The 22,128-nt window shown below is 47.2% G+C and overlaps 1 protein-coding gene across 1 annotated transcript in view; it reads left to right on the top strand.

Annotated features, from left to right (window-relative positions):
• Window positions 1-9,760: 9,760 nt before the first annotated feature.
• LOC149340217 (ceramide synthase 1-like) overlaps window positions 9,761-22,128 on the top strand; it is a 36,867-nt gene continuing 24,499 nt past the window's right edge. Inside the window, exons 1-2 of the mRNA XM_089548990.1 lie at window positions 9,761-10,114; window positions 15,583-15,745. Of these exons, the coding sequence (XP_089405116.1) occupies window positions 9,881-10,114; window positions 15,583-15,745 (397 nt within the window). The 5' untranslated portion in view covers window positions 9,761-9,880. The remainder of the gene's footprint in view (window positions 10,115-15,582; window positions 15,746-22,128) is intronic.

Genomic DNA, 22,128 nt, shown 5'->3' with positions numbered 1-22,128 from the left:
CGGCCCGGTATTCGGTCTTGCTCTTCTCTGACCGTCTCCTCCGTATCGTCCACTAGCTTCGATCGCTCTCCCTGTTACTCTCGCCGGCTCCGTCTTTTTAAACCACGGTTTCTCTCCCCCCCCCCCCCCCCCCCCCCCCCTTTCGCCACTGTCCCTGGCCGCTGTCTGCACTTCTCTCCGCGACCGCCGGCCGCTGCCTTTGCCAGCCCCCTTCTCGATGGAGTCGGCGGCGACCAATTACGGCAACATGGTTCGTCGCATAATCGAAATATGGGGGTAATTCCGCGGGGACACGATGCCAGAATGGCGCGGTCGGTGGCCTCCGGGAAACGTCCCTGACCGGGGTCTTGCCGTGGTGCACGTGCACGAACCGTCACAAACGTGTAAATGACAGTTCAGCGAGGCCCCCTCTTGAAACCACTCCCTTTCGTTGTTCTCTGTCTGTGCACGCCAAACTCGGCCCCGCGCGAGGTCTGAGACCCGACCCTGGCCAATAAATCTTGCTACAGGCTGTCATCTGGGTAGGGTCAACTTTCTCACTTCTATTTGTTTTGTAACTAGTTTTCAAGATTTCACGGATTTTAAAATGGCTGGAAAAAGAACGGTTGTTTCTTGGCCCTTCCACTACTTAACAAAATGCGCTTTACTCTAAAGGGAATATTAAAAATTTTGAGCAATTAATCTTAGATAATTAACCAATTAAGCCGATAAATATACTCTGAGGAGTGCCACATGGCGGGACACAAAATGCCGTTGGTTTCACCCATCTACGGTGCACCGCTTTTTTTTTTTTACACCTTTCCAAAAAGGGCTCCCTGGGCGCTGCCATATTGTTCCCTGGACTGCAGTGGGCACCTCGCGCTAGCACGGTGGAAGCGGCGAAACGCCTCCTCTCTGGACTGCTGGTAACCGGTTCCGCCACCGGAAACATTATGGCAGCGCCCAGGTTCAGCTGCCCATGCATCGGCGAGCCGCGCGTGACTCCGAGATTCCAGGATTTCGGTGTCGTCGTCCCCGCCGCTGGTCCGACGTGTTGCCTTCAGCGGTGCACCACAATGGCGCCCCTTGCTGCAGAGTTGAAAGGCTTTCCTCGCAGCCGAAGACCATTGTGTACACCGTCCCCTAGTCTGATCCTATAATGACGAGGGTAGGCACTCAGGCTCGTCTCAGGTGCTGGGCGCAGACGTCACATTGATGAGCGTGACACAGAGGTACAGTGAACTTAGGTTGCAGGCTTCAAGGCTGTCCACTCGTTACAAAGGCGGGTACTTGGTCGACGGGGGCATCAGGGACATACCGGCTGCCGAAATCACAGTTGCCTAACATCAGGCCTGAGAAACTGAGGACTCACGGGATGGTCCACATCAGTACAAGAAAGATGACCGTGACTCACAGCCGCAGATTCCCCCCCCTCCCTCTCTCTCTCGCTCTCTTCACAACTCCGCACTCCTTCTTTCCTCCCCAGCCGAAAGCCAACAGTTCCTCGTCACTCCTGAGGAAGGAGACGAGGCAGCTTTGAAATATTTGGGATTATTAAATTAAAGTTTTTGTTCGAGATGCCTCACAATTTACTGTAAGTTATCATACCTAACCAGGCAGGCAACTCTGTTACATGTTTAACTTTCAAGAAAATTTTACCGCAGAGCATAAAAGTGCGATAGCGCTGTGTGTCGTCCAAAGCGGCCATGCGTACGAATTTGGATTTAGCTCGTGCAGGCGCCCGCCCGCTCTTGGTTTTGGACTGACCTGCGCACGGTTGGAAGATGATGAAGACGACGGCAACCAAAGCACAGCGTGAGAAACTGGTAGTTGAACATGCGGGATATTCGGCTGCGGCGATGGCGTAGTGCAATAAAAGAAAAGGGGCGATGGCGTAGCGGTCAAATGCAGTGGCTAGGGAAGCTATAATCCGTTCGCGCTGCTGCGTGTTCGAATCCCGCTGGCGTCCATATAATGATATCCGCTCACCCGATCCTCGACGCACCCTGCAACGATTGCCCTTTGCAGAAGCGATGTCGATACTGCCGCAGCCTTTCAGCTCCTATTATGGTGATGGATTTAAAAATTAGACGGCGTACTGTGATTGGTCCGCGGTGGTCACGTGACACCTGTGACCTAACTACTGCCTCGACCATTCAGGAAATTTCATCACGGGCATCGGCGGGGTTTTCATAAGACGATAACTCTAATACGCTATCGCATTGAAACACGACATCAAAACAGAGACGCCTTTCTAAAGTTCGCGTTTTCCTGCCACAAGTTTGGGACACGTGACCATTTCGAGATCCAGTCAGAGAGGAAACAGGAGGCTCATATAGCGGCCATGTGCATAGAGTTCTTCCCAACTCATCCATTGAACTGGAGCTCACTCAGGCGTCACTGAATATCAACAGTGCACTTGTCGGGATAGCGGAACGAGCGAAACAGGCGTTTTCTTTCTCGGTCGCCTAGAATGGAACAGCCATCTGAGCCGCAACCGCGTGACACGACTGGCCATGATACGCGATATCCTTGACGCAACGCTGTCGAGGCGGGCGCGGAAAAGCGGCACTGCAGATTCTTCATCGGGGCGGAATTACGTAAAGCTGGCTGGCCTTTCGATTCCGATGGCCGACGGTGAAAGCAAAGCTGCCGTTCTCGGTGGCACCCTGTCGTCACGCAGCTGTTGTCTCGATGTGGGCATGTGTTTGTCGCTACACTGTGTTTGGCACCGGCGTCGCTGAGCCTTCGTTGCGTAAACATCCGTCCAGCAAGTTCCGTGCATCACGGCGAGGCGTGGATCGGCGTCTCGTCCCATCAGCAGCAGAGCGAGTCTGAAGGCGTTGGCGCTCCACTACATGCATACACGCGTTACCCGCAATACGTTTCGGAATGTTGTAAAAGCATACGCCAAGCAAAGTTAGGTAACCTTCTTGAGAAAATCTTAACCAAATTTTGCGCTTCCACGCCCAGCCCTGAGCGCATATACAATTCCGCTCGAAAAGACCTTTGCCCTTTCCTGTAGCAGCTCTTTGCTATCTTTCGCGCGACGAGTCTACGTAAGTTCACCGCGAACGGATATATTGGCCGGCTTCCTCCAAACGTCACAAGCAGCCACTGCAATCCCGCAAGCGTCAGTGAGTGGAAAGAGCTGAAAGAAACTGCCCAAAGGTCGAACCGCGACCTTAAATAATGCGCATCCACCACATTGGAAGCTACATTTATGATCGCAGGCCACATTACAAAGTTGTTCGCACGTATAGGATCTGGCTAATTGTCTGCCGGCTCCGTGCTCTGAACAGCCAACAATTAAGGCGTCGACCAAAAACTGCTCTTCCGTGCGCGCTACTTCGTTGTTGTTACGGGGGAATAGCGGGGAGCCAGTGCGCAGGCGCAGGACAGTTATCGGAGGGGCGTTATTGTCCGGCGCCAGCGTACTGGCTTCCCACTATTCCCCTATGACCCTAACCGATAGGGTCACCCTATTCTTCTAGTCTCTATTCATGCAATGGCATTAGACGCCTCATTGGGATAAAAAATGTGTCATCAGTCCATTGGCTGGAGCAAACCGGATAATTCGATAATTCCCACTGGCTGGAGGAAAGTGACGTCACCATACCGGATAATTCCCATTGACTGGAGGGAAGTGACGTCACCATACCGGATAATTCCCATTGGCTAGAGTGAAGTGACGTCACAATACTGGCTAATTCCCATTGGCTGGAAGGATGTGACATCACCAGACAGGAAGTAACAATGATACGTTTCGATGTACCTTCATAGCGTCCGTGTCACCCCATCTAGGCACTTTGCGGGAAACATCTTATCATCAACTAGATAACCTGAAGAGATGTCTGATTAGTTATACGTGTAGGGGTCCGCCAAACCCAAACGCAACTTCTAATGCTATCGCATTGCCAACACATACGTAATTAGGTGTACATGTGATTTTTTTCCTGTCCTAAGCGAATTCGAATGGTGAACCGTGGACGCTATATGGCTCTACGCAGCTTCACCAATGAATGCTGCACACTTTTCCTGGGCGGCGATACTTTTCTCGCGCTTCAGGTTGCGCGCAGCCCACAACAGGAAAAAAAGAAAAGGATGAAGCGTGATGACATGTATGTCAATGCCCGGAGTGTCGTCCGTCCCAGCGGGAAGTCGCAGCTTTCCGGCGTGCGATAAATGAGTTCCGGATAAAACATTCCCGGAACAAACGTCCCCCGATAAAATGTCCGCGGAGAAAACATCCCCTGAAAAACGTCCTCATTTTCGAAGTAAGAAAAAATGTCCCCAAGCGGGTGCTACCAAACGTCCTGCAAGTCCTAAGACTTAATTAAGCATCCACCTCGCATGCGGGGTGGGGTGTTCGATCCCCGGTTCCGCGGAGTACTTACTCACCGATTTCCTAACGGGTACAAGGTTTCCCCTGTATATGCCTAATGCTCAGCTTATCTTGCGTTACGTGCAGTAACGGTATGTACTATGCAGTGTGCTCTAAACTGCAACTCCGTTGGTGCTGTGCTGAACGCAGTGGCTGCAGATGCGTTTTATTTGTGGGCCGTTCATCAAGAGACTGATGCCGGAAGCTACCTGAGAAATACTATTACTATAGGCGGATAAACAGAGCTAAAACACGGTGACTTCCCGGCGAACGCCTCGAACTTAACCACCTGCGATATGGAAGGTCTACTCCAACAGACACAGGACCACAATCATGCAGCATTGTAGGCTGCATCAATTTCATCCTGCCCCTGGTACTGTACCACTTAACATAATGGCTGTCATCGTGTACCCTGAGGGATCCGGAACTGAGCGGCGATCAGTGCCGCAATCACTCTCGCGAAGTTTTTAGAGGACACTATGCAAATGGAGCAGTGGTAGAGCTTCAATAATTTAAATCAGTGACTCAGGCGGAACAACAGCCGACAGGCCACTGTAAGTCTAATTTCGCCTGTAGATTCACACCACCACCACTACCCACCACGGGGCGTCCATGAAAAAATGAAAAATATGGCGGCGGAAGGGAGCGGCCGAGGGCAAGTGCGTCTCAGGTCGTTCGGCGCTCCAGCGAAGTCACCAGCGGTAGGGTTTTGTGGGGTGGCTTTTCTTGGCATGACCTGCACCCATAGAGAAATTCGAGGCCCGTGTACTGTGCGATGTCAGTGCACGTTAAAGAACCCCAGGTGGTCGAAATTTCTGGAGCCCTCCACTACGGCGTCTCTCATAGTCTCAGTCGCTTTGGGACGTTAAACCCCATAAACCAAACCAAACCATAGAGTTTCTTACTATTACCTAGAGGGAAAGCTGGCGGCGCTGCACTTCAGCCACCATGGACGCCCAAAGCATCATGGGGCGGTGAGCTACTTGTTGCGGGACAGTCGTAATTTTTCGGGAACACAGAGTGGCACTACTGAGATGTTTCATTCCGAAAACGTTGTTGGTGTGTGCGCAGACGACTTTCGCGCGAACGCAGCGTGCAAAAACCATAGCAGTAAAAACGCATAGACACACGACGCCAATAAAAGGTTTCACTTTTCTGAAATGCCATTAAAAAACCTCTTAAAGTATCTAAGCGACAACATTTTTTTAAAAACATATTTGCTTTTAAAAATGCGCCCGTTAATTACGAAATATTAGCTTTTTGTAGTGTTCATTACTTGGCCAATAGGAAAGCTAGCCATCTCATATTTTGGGCAAACTTTGCATTTACATGCTTTTCTGCTCGTTTGTTGCAATCTACGGGCAGGATATTGAATGTTAGGACATTCGTAGTTATCTAACAGCTTTATTTTTCTATTATTTTTTGGCCAAAAGTTGTAGTTCTGCAGTCGGTAGCTCACCGCCCCATGATGCTTTGAGCGCCCATGGTGGCTGAAGTGGTCTCGAGATGGTCTCGAGGTAGGGTCCCTACTCGAGGGGCCTCCATGCAAACTCCCATAGACGGGTTGTCAGCTTTCCCTCTAGGTAATAGTAAGAAACTCTATGCCTGCACCACATGACCATAGTGTGATCTGGTGCTGCAAAATACTTCGTGCTTACATCTATTCTCAAAGCCAACGAAGAGTCCAATAAAGAGGTCAATTTTTTTGTCAAGCAGGTTCCTGAAGAATTCATTATTTGGGTCATTTTTCACTTGGGGATTTTTTTACCTAGTGGACGCTTCCTCACGGGACTTTTTTTCCGGGGACGTTTTTCCGGGGGGGGGGGGGGGGGGGGGGGTATATGTTTTCCTACACCCGCTGTAAATGGCGGGAAGAGGTGGAAACCGCAGGCGTGTTGAAATGAATCTTTTGACTCACCATCGTAATTCCTATAATATAAAACGATTTAGAAAAAAAAAATATATATATATATTGCTGGAATATGCTCGTGAGCTGGCGCCCTTGCCTGCCCAAAGCAATTAGCGGCTTTGTTAAAATATTATGCAATAGAATCTTGCAACGGAGTTTTCAGCTGTCCGTCGGCAGAGAGAATTCCCTGCTACTCTACCCCATGATCCCGAAGACCGTTCGCGCAGCTTCATATCCTAAAAATGTATGTCGCCGGCCGTCTTGAAATTAAAACCAAACACCAAACGCCGCGTACCACTGGTAAACGGGAGAAATGAGCCTGTAGGCTTTTTGATTCGAGGACACTCTTCCCGCTCAGCAGTGAGCCCATCTAAATTATCCCGCCTGTGACCATGTGAGAAATAGGCAAAAATAAGCGGTGGATATTCGAGGACACGATTCTCGTTCACAGTTCATCGTCATTACTACTGCACTTCGTAATATTGCGCCGCATGGCGCAATCGTTTTAAGTTTGGTAAATATTTGTTAGCTGCTGTTAACAAGAAATGTTTCGCTTAGTTACATTTTCGCTTTGTTACAAGCCATGTTTCTGTGAAGGTGAAATGAAAACATGGACCTCCAATATGGCGTCTCTCATAGCTCGTGTGACGCTTCGTGGCGTTACACCCCACATATCACATGCGTATACCGCGACCGATAACCGCGACGGAGCAACAAGGTACCCGAAGCGCGATTGTGGGCAGCTGCTCCACATGTGGGGAGACTTTATTGGCTGGGATAGGGTGACAAGAGTATAGCCAGGTCCGGACAAAGCTATGTGGAGGTCTGTGCCTTTGTCCGAAGGTCATGTAGTGGACATCGCCGGCCGATTGATTGTGATTTCTATGACGATGATGGCGGTTATAACAACTTTGCACAGTTAAGCGCTTTACGAGCATTACAGCCATTCTTGGGAATGGCGGTCAGTTTTCGTGACAGCCAACGAGAACGCTGTCAGTTTGCCATGATCCTCGCGACCAGAGGAGTTTCACAAACCTCCGCTCTTATTCAAGTACCGGCGATGGCGTACATATACCGTAATGCGGCGGAGCTGACAGTGGTTTATTTTGCCGTCAGCCCAGAGAATGGCTGGCAGCTAGCCAGCTGACTCACCTGCCCCTTTGATAGAGTGGAGTTCGTTATGGGGGGCTTCTCGTCTGACTACGTAATCATCAAGTTTAGTGCGAGTTTATTATTTAACAAATTATTACGTGTCAAAGGCGGGAGGGAGAGCGGGACACATGCATTAATGAAGGGCGCTGGGCCAATTTTGATCACATTGTGTTTGCTGAAGACATTGTTCATATTTCGGTGGTCAAAACATATTGGCACTTGGTCGCCATGGCCCGAAAGCCGTATATGATGGAACGGTCGATCTTCACTCCATCGCGCAGCTTCTCGATAGCGGAGTGGGAGCTGCAATCTTGGGGCGACGCGCAGCTTCCAGACTCGTGTAGTTGGCTCGCGAGCGCATGAAAGTAGCTACACACCCACCGAGCACTCGTAGACGTGTACAACAAAGATAAAGTGATCCAAAATATCTTAAGCTGCACAGCACGGGTGTAAAATAGATATTTTTTGTCAGCAATAAGTAACCTTTCCATGACGACTACAGCACTTCTATCAGGCATTTACAGAAGCAGTTATTCAGAAACAGCTTTTACTTTTGAGTTTATTTTCTGTGTTCACAGGAAGAAATCAAAGCAACTAAATAATTCTGGGATAATTCAACTACAGAAAGATTCAATCAGCAGCCACAAAAAAAGCCTCAGATAGCTATGCTGATCGCCAGTTCTCCACATGCGTATATGAGGCCGCCACTGTGGTGCGGTATATGAGGACGAGCGACTGTTTTCGGGGCAGTGAGGTGAGAACGGGGTTTGTATTTCTTAACGTTTCGCGCGCTTGCGTGGATAGCGGTCTTTGTTAAGAAGGGCTAATTCGGACCTCAGATAGTAATCCAAGATCTAAATCTTGCGTATATCTCCTTACCACGTGTACCAGGCACTCCTGAAACGTATAAAAACATATCTTAGCGTCTGTCTTGGGGTTGGAATTCTCGAAATTCTCGTCAATGTATTTTTTGACTTGTAACAGAATGGGTCACTTTGAAAGCCGTCACCTCGCGCTCGTAGCTTTCGCTCCATTGACAGCATATGCAGATGAGAGAGCAAGTGGCGATTTACGTTTACCTCTCGACAGCGCGGCTGTCAGTAGACCTCATGTTGACATACACTTCGGAAATAAGTTGGGAAAAAGTAGCTGACTCCGGCGTTGTCCAAGTTCAGTACGCTTTCCCTCACAATTAATTTGTTCGCTGAGATGCTTGTCTTCTAGCTCTGATGGCGGCTGATATCCGAACGTTCAGCCGCATATATATATGTATAACGAGTTCTTCATTCCCCATCCCTTGTCTGCTTATATATATATATATATATATATATATATATATATATATATATATATATATATATATATATATATAAGCAGACAAGGGAGACAGCTCATATATATATATATATATATATATATATATATATATATATATATATATATATATATATATATATGATCATAGTTTTTTCTCGTTTCTCGCACAGTTAAATCCGAATTTCCAGGCCTGTAAGCTTCAGTTAAAGACAGCGCTGCAGAATAAGGCTATCGTTCCGGGTAAAGTGCGCGGTATAGTAGCGCGCGTTGCGAGAACGGCTTCGTTATCAGGGACGCGAAGCCGTTTTCCCGGTGTGTGTGTGCGTGCGTACGCGCGCGCGCCTCGCAAGGCGCTCGGGGGGGTACGGGTTTTGCCGCTGCTTCTACGGGCCGAAAGTTCACAGCTCGCCGACGCTGAACTTGTGGCCGAGCTCCGCGGGGTCATTGTGCGCGGCGGTGCTGGCAACGTGACTAGCGTCGGCCGCCGAGGGCCGCGCGCACACTTGGCAAACGCGTTCTTCCTCTTGGCGCTGTATTATACTACACGTGGTGCCGAGCTGTCGGTGTCGGCTGTCAGGATTTGAAGAGTGCCCGCATCTGTATGCCTATGCGGCTGTGCAATATCACTTTCTTCCTGTCCAATATTTGTCTTCCGAATATATGTCTCCCGGGAGCTTTAAAGCAATATCGCTAAAAAGACGCGAGAATCAAGCACGACTGTAGAAATACGCTGCGTTAATAGTTTCCTCCTTCAGGCGCCCTGTCCTTGTGTGCAGTGGAATCTGAAGGACGTGACGCGCTCTCCAGGCAGGGCTCTCTCAGCGTGAAGGGGCGTCATGGCGCAGTGCGCTTGCTCACTTTCGAACGGGTGATTCACGAACCTCGTCCCGTTGCTAAACTGCTCTCGGCAGTGGCTCGCTCCCGATTAAAAAGAAAACAGAGAAGGAGCAACACGCCGACGCGCGGTAGTTGATGCAAGGGGCGACCGCAGGGAAGCGCGCTCACCAGACGGCCGACCGCGCCCTCTGTCGCGAGCAGCCCGAAGGAGCGGCAGCGCATTCGTCGGGTCGACACGGCGTACGGGGTGCGAGCAGCTTCACGCATCGGGGTTTGTGGGGGTGGTGCGGTGCTGTCAAGCCATGTCCGGCGACGATGGCCAGTGGGAGGTTCTGCCGTCGTACCTCGATGTGCTGCGAGGCGTGTACAACGTGTGCCACTACGGACTGTATGTGACCAACGGCTCCTCCGAGCCCGTCACATCTCCTGGGCCTCGGCGGCCGTGGCCCATTCCTTTGGACGACTTGCTCGTGGTTCTAGCGCTGGCCGTCCTCTGGACTCTGGTCAGGCGGCTGCTCACCGATCGTGTCTTCAAGGTAACCCTGAAACTGCGAACACGCGTTTGCCCTCGCCTGTTGCTGCCGCTTGCCGTCATCACGGCGTGGTCGCCGCGCTGTCTCGCCGCGCGCTACCATTGCTGTCCGCGCGTCGTCGTGGTCGGCCGACTCTCACGAGGCGACCGGACGCGCCCAGCCGTGGATCGGGCAACCTCCCCACCCACCCGCGGCTCGATCCGTGGGCCACGGGTCGGCAGGGGTGCCTTTCACCGGGGTCTACTGCGGCGCGCCGGTCTTGCCTGGTCCGGCCAACGCTGGCCCGATAGTCGATCACTCCTAGTCGCGATTTCTGGGGCGGCATCGCGAACAGCGTTTTGGTATGTGCCACAAATAAGCTGTACAGCCGGTGTGCCCGAATTACCAGCGGCGAGTGTGCAGAGTGGTGAGTGAGCGACAGTTCGGGCTATCGCGGCGACTTGGGCGCACGGCCCGCATGTCCGCGCCTCCGCTTTTGTTTGCGTTCGTGTGTCAGGTGCTCGCCGCTGTGCATTTGCATACCGGTTCTGTGTTGCGGAAAGTGAAACCTGCTTCAGTGGTTGCGCTGTGCATAGTTTTACCACCCGCTTTAGCTCATATTAAACATTCCTTCTTATAAACTTTTCTTTTGACCTTTTATTTCTTCGCTTTTTACTGGAATGTCAAGGCCCAGAGTCGCCTTGCCATTAATTCAGCGATCAGGTGTTGAGCGAAGATCGAACTTTACGTGCAATACGAAAGGCACGTAAATGACAGGTTGCTTGCACACAAGCAAGCTCCTCGTCTATTTTTGAAGTCAATGTTTCGAGCCGGAATTTCAGGATTCTGGATTTTTAAGGTTGCTAAAAAACCCTGCATAACTGAAGACAGAAAGGCTTTTTAAAAGGTCATTTGTGTATGGCAGTCACTCAGAGACTTGTACGAAATCTGCCATGGGACTAGCCAGCTAGAACGAAATTAAATTCGAATAAAGGCAGTCCTGACTTTAAAACGTTCGTGTGTCACGTTCATAGGCATTTTAGAAAATGGCCCCAATATAACCACAACCCCTGGCTTTAAATGTGCAACAAAGATGTGTTCTGTAATAAGTATGATTCCGTTTTCAAGCAAATAAAGCCTAGACTTGTCCAGATAGCATGCACAGAGATTCATTACAGCCTATATGTTTTAATGGCATCATTTGAAACTGTCGTTTATCTACTACTGAAACACATCACTGAGCCTTCCATTTACTCCTGCATGCAAGGTCTCATAAAATACATAATGGATTTGCGCAGGTGAATGACCCTTAATTATATATTGCTGTGTCATGACTGATTCCTGGTGTGTTTCCCTTCAGTGTAGTTTGTGAGTAATAAAAACAGGGTGTGGCATTACCTCTTCTTTTATTTACTTTACTGCATGCTGACATCGCATGTTATTGCTGTTTTGTGATGGCTACTGACATAAAGTTTAACAAACACTGAGTGGCGCAGCAGTGGGAAATCAGATGGAAGTTCTCATTGGCGGGTCTTGCTATTACTTCGAAGATTTACCATGTGCCGTAAAATGGGGCTATCACTATACTATAGAAGGGCATGGATGCTATTTTCATCCAGGAAGCCGAGCAGGCCAGTCACTTGGCATACTCCCATCGTGGTTTGTACGTAGCAGATAAATAAACTATGCACCTTCATTCTGCAGTAGAATATAAAGTAAGCATCCCAGCTGCCTGTTCTTGGACGATTGCTGTGGGGCGATGAATTAGGGCTGCCTGAACAAATAGCCCTAGCCTGAGGCGGCAGGTGGTGAGGAAACTTATGGGAAAGTGCTATTCATTGGTCGTTCATTTCCATTCACTACATATTGCATTTTTTAGGTAATCTGGTGCTTCTCCTTTGCAGTAATGTTCCCTCTCTGCATCACTTTGCTGTGACAGTGTCCAGCAAGCGGGTACTTTGGCTATTAATGAAAGGAAAGGAATGAGAACCTTTTGTTCCTGGTTAACGAAGTTCTGTGTCAGTTTTTTAGAAACACTGGTGCCAATGTAGTAGTTAACTTCACGACGGGATTATTGCACTCACTGTGCATGTTTGCAAAGAATTAATTTATAGAGCCATGCTGTTATTCGTTAGTGCAGCGGACATCATGACATATGCAGACTTAGTTTCAGGTTGTACGGCATGCACTGGGGGCTCTACAAACATTGTGTGTATTCATCTGTGCTGCCTTAATGCTTCTGTGGGGATATTTCAAGTCTTGAGACGTTTTAACGCGCTGCTTGTACATTTTCTTTGATGACTGAACTTAGTTTTAAGAACTCGGGATTGCTATGCTTGCTGGCTGAAATTCAAACAGTCTGTTGGCTGAGTTTTGTGAGAGAATTGCAGTACCCCTCTTGTGTTGGAATGTGAACTTTTTATCTAGCTAGTTATACTTTATAGTTACGTAGAATCTCATAGAGGATCTACTCAGAACTGCTGAACTTTTATTCATGGGGCCTGGTTTGTATCCCATACTCTGTGGAGCACATTGTTGGGTATGGAAGTCTGTTTAGTGGAGACATGAGTGATTTTGTTTCAGCAAACATTATATAATTTGCTGGCATTCTTGTTCCGCAGAACGAATGATGCTAGCTTGGTTTGTTACACATGGCTTGTCTGAGCAAATACCTTGCTGGAAAAGTCAGCAATTGTGCCAGTACTCCAGTGTCACGCTAGGTAGAGCTCAAGCATGTTTTCTAGTCTGGTGCCTTATTGTCTTATTATTTGTGAAGCTAAGTATCGAATGCTTGATGCCGAGGTACACGGCATGAAAACCGTGTATCAAAGTAAGGAACGTGGATGTGAGTGCAACAGAACAGTAACAGGTGGCAGCTGTATGCAAAAGACAGTGTAGAAACAAAAAGGGAGGAAAGCACAGGTGGCATGTCTGACAAAATAAAAATCGTAATAAAAGCAAAAGGGAAAAATAACAGTTCTACTCTTGAACCCAAACAGAGTTCTTTCCCTGATCAGCAGCCTTTTCCCTGGCCCCTATGCCATATTGTTGCTTGTTTTTATTGTTTTCGTGCCACAAAATATGTTTAGCTTTTGAAAAAATCAGCTGGCGAGACTTGTGTACTCTCGATGTCATAAGTGTAGGGATTTGCTGGGTCGAATTCAGTGTGATGTAGTAAGGCTTACAATGTGTTGTGTGTAGTAGTCTTTATGCATCACCTGTGAGTCCACTGGACAGATGTTCACCTCAACCTCTCAGCCTCATGAACAGACATTCAAAACATTGGTCGCAGTATGTGATGAACGATAGATGCTTTAGAGCCCCATGCAGGGTGATACAACTCTATGGTACTAATGGCGGCCTGTCCTGCTCCTAACCTAACCTAACCTAACATAACCTAACCCTGTCCTGCTGTGTAGGCAAAGCTGTTCGGTGTGTGCACATGTAACGGGCGAAGCAATTTATAACTGAAATTGCAGTAAGGTGGCCAAAAATAGCATCACAAGCTGCCTCTAAAGGAGAGGCTTGCAAACCACTGCTAAACACAAGATGCACAAACTAAAAAGGTCGTCTGTTAGTACACAAACAATAACTAACTCATCATCTCTGGTTCCAGAGGGTACAACACCTGTGAACACCACTTTAGAGGGCAACTCTGGTGGCTTTTTGAACATTTTCAGTCGATAAGTGCATCATATTTCCAGAGCCCCCTCTCTCCGGCACAAAGACTGTTTTTCAATATACCGAGTCGCAGTATTTTAGAACAGCAGAAACTAAAACCAAAACTGTGTTTTGACCAGACTGTGACTCCACGACAGACCAAACTGACATCACGGATGCTGTTACGAAACCTTCATTGTGTGCTTTGATTATCTAACCTGGTGGATATAAGTGGCAGCTTGGGTAATTATTTTGTCTGAAATGACCAAAAATTTCGTCCTTCAGCAGACGCAGAGTGAATATGAGTGAGCATGAAAAGTTCGAAGTCACACACACAGAGTTGTCCATTGAAATCTCCCGAATTGAGGCCACGAAATTGGAAAATTTAAAATTCATTTGTACTTCAAGAAAATGCCTCTGGACTTCATGATTTGTCACACAAGGTCAGAAGAGTTCCGGGAACGTGCCGTTAAAGTTTCAGTAAAGTTCGTGAAGGTAAAAAAAACCGCTGGAGCCGCCCTTTAATAAAGTCGCCAGGCACTGTTGGTGTGCCATTACACAAATAAATACATGCCTATTTATATTTGCTTGTAATCCTCTTTGCAGAAACTATGGCAACAGCTACAAAAAACAAGCCAGATACTTTCAGAAATGACTTTCAAATGAGGGGTCGCACGTAGCAGTGGGAGTGCTTGCAGCCAGCGAAGGAGATTGTCAAGTACATGCCATATACTTTGCAGGGAACTGGGAGACTGACGGCTAAGTGTATGCATTGACTGCTACAGTTCATTTTAAACACCTTTATATGAAAAAATATATGTTGGATGGCAGTGCAACTTTGCCACAACTATTTCCATAGGAAGCATAAGAGGGTTCTCACGCAGCTTCCACCCTCTCCGTTCGATGACGTTCTATGTCACACCTGCGGTAACTCAGGACGTTCTACGTCCGCCGCTTATGAACGTGGGTGGCGCTGATGAACACTCTAAAGGTTAGGTTACTTGTAAACATAAATACCCCCGAAAGCAGAAGATTTGACAGCCGTTGCCGTAGCTCAGAGGCAGAGCACCGGATGCGTAATTCGGAGGTCGTGGGTTCGGATCCCACCAACGGCATGTGGTTGTTTTTTCTTCTGCTTTTCTAATCAATTAGTTTTAAGCGATAACATATTCAGTAATATTCTAAATTGATCAACACCACAAAATAAATAAAATAAATAAATTAAAAGTCCCCTGTGCCCCTTGGTTTCTGTGGCTGTTGGCTTCTGTCATATTTATAACGAGCCCCTCATCCCCTTCCCTTGTTTCCTTATTTCCTTCATATGTTCTGCATAGTTACAGCCAGTTTAAGTAAAATCTTGGTCAAGTGAGTCCTCAGGGCAACAATTATGTCATTTTCCCTAGTGATGACTGATCTCACCATGCGGGGCCCACACTGACATACTTTTGCCTTCACGAGCAAGTAGCTGGGAAATGGGAGAGTAGGGGAAAGGGAAGCTCACCTCTCCTGTCACCTTTGAGCAATTCAGTTCGTTTGCCACCTCAAATGTAGTGAAAGTGAAACGGTGACTCATAGCTTGGGGATAGCGCGAAGGGAGGAGATTACTACTCCTCTATTTTTACACAGTATGTCTTAGCTACTGACGTGCAAGTAACTCGTAGTGAGCAATCATTTGTTGTCAAGCCATGAAAACGATAAATAGATATGATAGGGATGGGAAAGAAATGAAACTGCTGGCCGGTACTGTGTTTTTGGAACAGAGGTTCAAATCTTTGGGGCCAGTGGGGCGGCATTTCGGACCCCTGCCCTAACATGTTTGCTTCTGTGTGCAGCCTCTAGGCTGGCGGCTGTCCCTAGAGCCGTCCAGCGTGGCCAAGCTGCCTGAGAGTGCCTGGAAGCTGCTCTACTATGGCTGCGTGTGGCTGCTCACAGTGTACGTGGTGGTGCTGCAGGGGAAGTACCGCTTCTTCCAACAACCATTCTCCGTTTGGGATGGTGAGTGATTCCTCGTCTTTCGGAAGGCATTGGTGGTAGTGGCTGTTGCCAACTCCGCACTTATCTTCAAGAGAACAGAAGAAAAAGAAGCCCATCTATGTCATTGTCAGTCACATGTGTGAGCAAGAAAAAGAAAAAGTTTGCAGTTTGTAGCGAGTGTCTTATTAGGAAAGCTGGCTTCTTTATATGCCATGTCTCTGGTACACTCATATTGGGGCTCTGAAATCTACTAATAGGGGACAAAAGTCTGCAGTGTGTGAGAGCGCGAACTAAAGCTCTGCTATTAGCTGCTGGCTCAAGACCGCCATGCTTGTGGATAAAGCAGTTTGACTTGCATGCATTCGCATCTGGTAGTGAAATCTGCAGTCGCATGTGGTAGTGGCAGTGAAAAGTTGGTAGGAATGACACTTGTGTGCCTAGAGCGCTGTTCAGGCATCCTGGGAACTTTTGTCCCAAAAGAACAGTGCTCTCGTTACATCGGTTCACATCTGGTTTGACATTATTACTTGAGCTTCCTTCATCTTACCTAAGCCCGAGGGAAAGACAGGTTTTCACATTTTACTGCAAATTTCGCTGTAGCTTTTGCTAAGTTTTGCTATTTTAATCTTTTTAATGCCATGCCTCAACATTTTATACTTCAGAGTTCAACTCTGGTTGTTCCGAAATGTTCAGTTTGGCACCGTTTTCACCCCCATGAAAGTGGTGCTGCTACATGTTGCGTGCTGCTACATCCAGCTAGGCGTCAATAGTATTCAATGTTTTTACTGTATTTCTGCTAGCATGCCTGGTTGAATGATTGATATGGATTCCAAAGTTGTGTTGGTGCTTTCTTTGGTGTGCTTCATGGGGTGCAATTATGATGGGATCATCATGCATTTTGTAGGAGCCTTTGTCAAAGAGCAGTCGCAGTTTGTGGAAAGGTGGTGATTTGAAAAGTCTTCACTGGAGTCTATTCCGTTTTTTGATGCTGGTAGCTATGCTTAACATGATGCGATGTCAGATTGATATTACAACAATATTTAGTCGCCTTCTGAACATTGTTTCGCTTGAACATCACTATAATGAATGGGATGGGTTATGGCAAAATATTTGGATGTAATGACAGATGTATAATTCCTGTTGGCACAATTTATGAAGACTCTTGTATTTAAGGCATGATTTTAACCGGTTAATAGTTCCCTACTAGTGGACATAGTGAACTGTTGTTCTTCTGAAGCAAAATATTGTTACTTAGTGACGAGCTGAAGAGTGAGACGTGATTACAGATACTGATGAGATGATTTAATGGCTGCTGGTCTAGCGCGAGCCCTCCGTCCCGCGCCACTGCCCGCTTTGTCATCATTTACTCTGTGACAATATAGCTGGCGTCAGGAGTCTGCATGCTTGTTTCAGCATGTTGTTTGAAGTCTTGACTGCAATGGAAGCTTGTAACTTAAATTTTGCTGCGTATGCCTGTTTGGTCATGAGCAAGTAATCCGGTTAAACAAGAAGCCGCAGTTATGGCGCTCGACTGCTGACATGAAAGAGGCGGGTTCGATCCTGGCCACGGGAGTCAAATTTCGATGTAGCTGAAATTGTAGAGGCCCATATACTGTGCGATGTCAGTACACGTTAAAGAACCCCGGGAGGTTGAAATTTCCGGAGCCCTTGCCTGTGGCATACCCCCATAAACCATAAACCATCTTAACTGTTCATTACTTGAGCAACGAAAAAAAACTTGCAAACCATTTTACCTTGCCTGCCCCATGGGAAAGGATTTGTTCTCCAAAAAACAAGGACCCACTGCCAGGTCTGCTTAGGTCACATGACTATATAAGGCCTATTCTAGCGAAAGTGTACTTCCCGGCCTACCTAATTAACATTCTTGTTTTCTTTCAAGTGAATGCTAGAGTTTTCTCTTGTGGCATATGATGACGATGCTGGTGCTGTTCACCGTGCAGAAAGTTCTCTATACAGCTGCTGCTGTAAAACTCTCGTGGGTGGGCAAGGTGTACTTCATTTTCGCTGGAATGACTACATACAATCCCAGCACGAAACATGACTCCTTTCCTCCAGTTCGCCCCCTCTTTCGTTCTTTGTTTCACGGAACAGTGAAAGTGTCTGCCTTGGTTGAAGCAGTTAATGCACTTGTACTTTCATCATAATTACTCCACAACGCAATTTGACATGCCCATCGTCACGAACCAAGCAAAGTCCATTGCACGAAAGATTGGTTTTGTGGTTGGTTGGTTTATTGGAGTTTAACGTCCCAAAGTGACTCAGGCTATGAGTGACGCCGTAGTGAAGGGCTCCGGAAATTTCGACCACCTGGGGTTCTTTAATGTGCACTGACATCGCACTGTACACGGGTCTCTAGAATTTCGCCTCCATCGAAATTCGACTGCTGCGGCCGGGATCGAACCCGCGTCTTTCGGGTCAGTAGCCGAGCGCCATAACCACTGAGTCACCGCGGCGGAGCTATTGCACGAAAGAGGTCTTGCGTAGAGATCTCAAACCATGCCACCCTTGTAGTGTTGCTGGTGCAAGGCTTGTATAGTTGGATATAGTCTTGGCTGGCTGGTGCCACGTAAGAGACCACTGATATGGGCTGAATAAAAGATTTAGTTTGTCAGACTTGTCAGACACATCAGTGCCCCAGCCCCGCCGCGGTGGCTCAGTGGTTACGGCGCTCGGCTGCTGAGCCGAAAGACGCAGGTTCGATCCCGGCCGCGGCAGCTGAATTTCTATGGAGGCGAAATTCCAGAGGCCCGTGTACTGTGCGATGTCAGTGCACATTAAAGAACCCCAGGTGGACGAAATTTCCGGAGTCCTTCACTACGGTGTCTCTCATAGCCTGAGTTGCTTTGGGACGTTAAACCCCAATAAACCAATAAACCAATCATCAGTGCCCCACATGACTGTGATGAATAGCAGTGGAATTGCATTCTTCCAAAATAGAAAAAAATATATTTGGGGCATTGCTGGGCTAAACGCCTTATGTTTGTCTAGACCGGCTGTTAGTGACTCTAATGGAAGGACTAAGTTACGAATGTTGTTGGCATAGTTTAACTGCAGCTGGTGCAAGGCTGGTATAGTTTGAGATTTCTGTGCAAGACCTCTTTCCTGCGTTGGACTTTGCCTGGTTGATGGCGGTGGGGACATCATGCTGGGGTAGGGGTGGTTGTTAGAAAATGGAGGGTGTAGTAAATGTCTCATCCAGGGGACACCTGAACCATGCCATGAAACAAAGAACGAAGGAGTTGCTGAACTGGGGAGGGAAGAAAGTCGCATATTGTGCTGGATTATGCCTATTGCAATGAAATTGAAGTGAGCTTAATGCTGAAATCCAAATCCCTTTATACATATGGCTTTCAGTGTCTTGAAGTTGAAGCTTGATGTTCAAAATATTTAAACCTGGCAGCAACACACTCATGGGAGTTCTAATGACCGACACAGCATTGAAGCCAGGAAACCAAGTTTCTTTGTGCTGTGCTTGTTGTTGATGTAGGCACAGATGAATCACTTTATAATGACTGGTTGCACTAAGTACCTACAGAACATATAGTTGGCTGTTGGTTTAGAAAATTTGAAGATTTAGTTTTTTTAGCTCTAAAAATAACAGGATGAACATTGTACTCTTGTCCTGTGTTTGTTTTGTTGTTTTCAGCTCTACAAGTTGACCAACAATAATGGTACTCCCTAATACGAAATTTGAGTGCAGCTTGATTTTGCAATATATTCCGGCAGAAAACTTGGATGATGCTTAAGCTACTCTAAAGAGCACAGTGTGAGGCATTGCTGCTTTGTCGCACAAGGCCTATAAACTATCGCTCTGAATGAATGCTCCTCAGTGGTGTAGAGCAGCTTAGTACAACTCTTGCCTAGTTGCGGTGTCCTGACCCGCATTTGCTGCTCCCTGCGAGAACATGTAGCAATGTGCTTGTCTCATTGCTTCAAGTAGGAATGCTGAAGGCACAAAGGATGTGTTGTTTGGGCCATGAGGCACGTGTCCCACACATTCAGAGTAGCGTATGCCCGTTCCCATGGTATATGGCACGGTCTTACAAATGGTCCCCATAGATGCCCATGTATGTGCTGGTTGATGGTTTGACTGCTGATTCATGGCTGACTCAAGTTGTGACGAGCAGTTTTGTGGTAGATCTTATGCTGATTCGAACATAATCAGCTACGAACCTGTGTAGCAGTTAATGAGCCCAAATTGTATGGGCAAAGAATCGTCTCAATGGGGCAAGGCAGTGCGTCGCTTCGCTTTGCTTGTCGCTTCGCTTTGCTTGTCGCTTCGCTTTGCTCGTCGCTTTGCTTTAGTTCTGCCAGTTATGTCTGTTGGCAACGGCACTGTTGCACAAGCTAAGAACAAGCACCTAAGTGCTGCGCTGTAAAAACCACCTTGAAGTGATCAGCAACCGGCTTCAAGCATTCATTGCTTGCACCTAGCCTGGACAAAGAGAAAAGCCAGCTGCTTTTGGTTTTGCTGTTGTAGATCTGCGTTGTGTTGTTTGCGTAGTATGGATGTACATGGGCCCAGCAACCGAATTTCAACAGTAGAAGTGCAGTATGTAAAAAGGGCACATGAAACTGCAGGATAAAGTACAACACGCATTGTGCCTTTTAACCAGCAACAGAATTCATGGAGTACCTCCATTTAGAACTTTAACAGGTTCCAAGCCTTTGGCTGGCTCGGTGTGCTGTACTTTTCCATACATGGAACAATAAATAAATATTACTGCTATTAACAGCATTGTGAACTCTATGACAGCCAGCAAAACGCATGCAGTATGTGCCAGCTGCTAAGCGAAAGGCAGCATGTGCTGCTGTCTCCTCTTAAACTCTGGTTGACAGGGCTCATACCATCATGAGCATGCCACACAGATTTGTTTCGTTCTTGTTGCGTATACAGCTGGCAGTGAGCAATCCAATTTTTCATTTTGCAGGCAGACTGCAGGTGTGCATCAGATTTGCTCAAAGCTGTATTGTGCTCTTGCCTTAGAGAGCCTGACTGAAAACGAAGTGCTGTGTTTGGCCGGCGTGATGGGCTTCAGGAGCCTGGTTTTAACATTTTTCCACTTCCCACGCATGAATAATCCGCTCTTGTAATGTGTGATGGTCACACCTGTAGTTATGAGCAACCCTTTTTTTTTGTTAATTATTGTGGCACTGCATTGTGGCAAGGAATAATAAAGGAAATAATAATTATTGGAAACAACAGGCTATGCTAGGCTCACACATTGCTCTGCATGAACACTAGCAGAATTTTTCCTATATGAAAATGTGACTACACTGAGAAAATCACAAATGGAGTCCTGATTCCCTCCCACGTTTACACATCCATGCAATGCAAGTGGCATTATGTTAATTTTATCATGTGTAACCTTTTGAGCTTATTGTAATGAAGGGCCAAGGGCGTCCGCAGAACTTTTTCCAGGGGGGTGCGCCCGATGGCTGGGGATGGGGGAGGCGGTAGGTTAGCACCAAAAAGGCACTATTTGTGGTCTAAGCTGTGCACATGAAACAAAAATTAGAAGCGGCAAATTAGTGCTAGGCCTGGAGAACAAACATTGTAGGGGTGTGCGAATATTCGAAATTTTCGAATACATTTCGAATATTATATTTTTAGTATTCGTATTCGATTCGAAATCCAAGTATTCGTGTTGTTCTGAATATTCGACCCAACGCAAATATTCGTATCTAGCCGAATATTCTATTGCGAGCACCGGCGTTCATTTCGGTCCGCAAGTACTATCGATAGAGACATAACATGGCGGCGCCCAGAGCAATGCATAACGTTGGGCCATGACGTAGCTGACTGTGCTGGTGAGCTCCTTTGCGGGTATACCTGCGAAGCTGGTATAGTCAGAGCTGTGCACGAAGTACCCCGCAATACGTCCCAGTTCAGTGCCAAGTGAGAGGGCATTTTCTGTGGCTGGAGAAGTCGTTTCAGCTAGAAGGGAACTACTTCGGCCTGACATGTGGCGCGGCTGGTTTTCCTTCACGACAACCTTTAATGTTCATCCCAGCAACGCGCTTTTGTGCTTATGGCAAGCTAGCCTTAATCAATGCTGTGTACTAGACATCTTCTCTGATATTTCCACTCTTCTAAGAATAATGTTCTGGACTTGGATACTTTTTGTGCAGCCACACACACCTTTTGTGTTCATTTAATCATTGATAGTTGAACTGTGATGTTCCTGGGTGCTCAAATAATTTTTTTGTCGTGGATAAATGCATCTGTACTTGATTATTCGATATTCGATTCGATATTCGGAACCAAGTATTCGAATTCGATTCGTATTCGAAAATTTTTATATTCGCACACCCCTAAAACATTGGAATTTATTATTGAACAAAGAATTGAACTCAATAAGCAAAATCCGATAAGTCAATAT

This window comes from Amblyomma mixtum, chromosome 6 (assembly GCF_055824585.1).
Source record: "Amblyomma mixtum isolate Tamu chromosome 6, ASM5582458v1, whole genome shotgun sequence".
Lineage (NCBI taxonomy): Eukaryota > Metazoa > Arthropoda > Arachnida > Ixodida > Ixodidae > Amblyomma > Amblyomma mixtum.
Note: the sequence above shows the minus strand (reverse complement) of the source record. Positions and strands in the feature narration are given on the sequence as shown.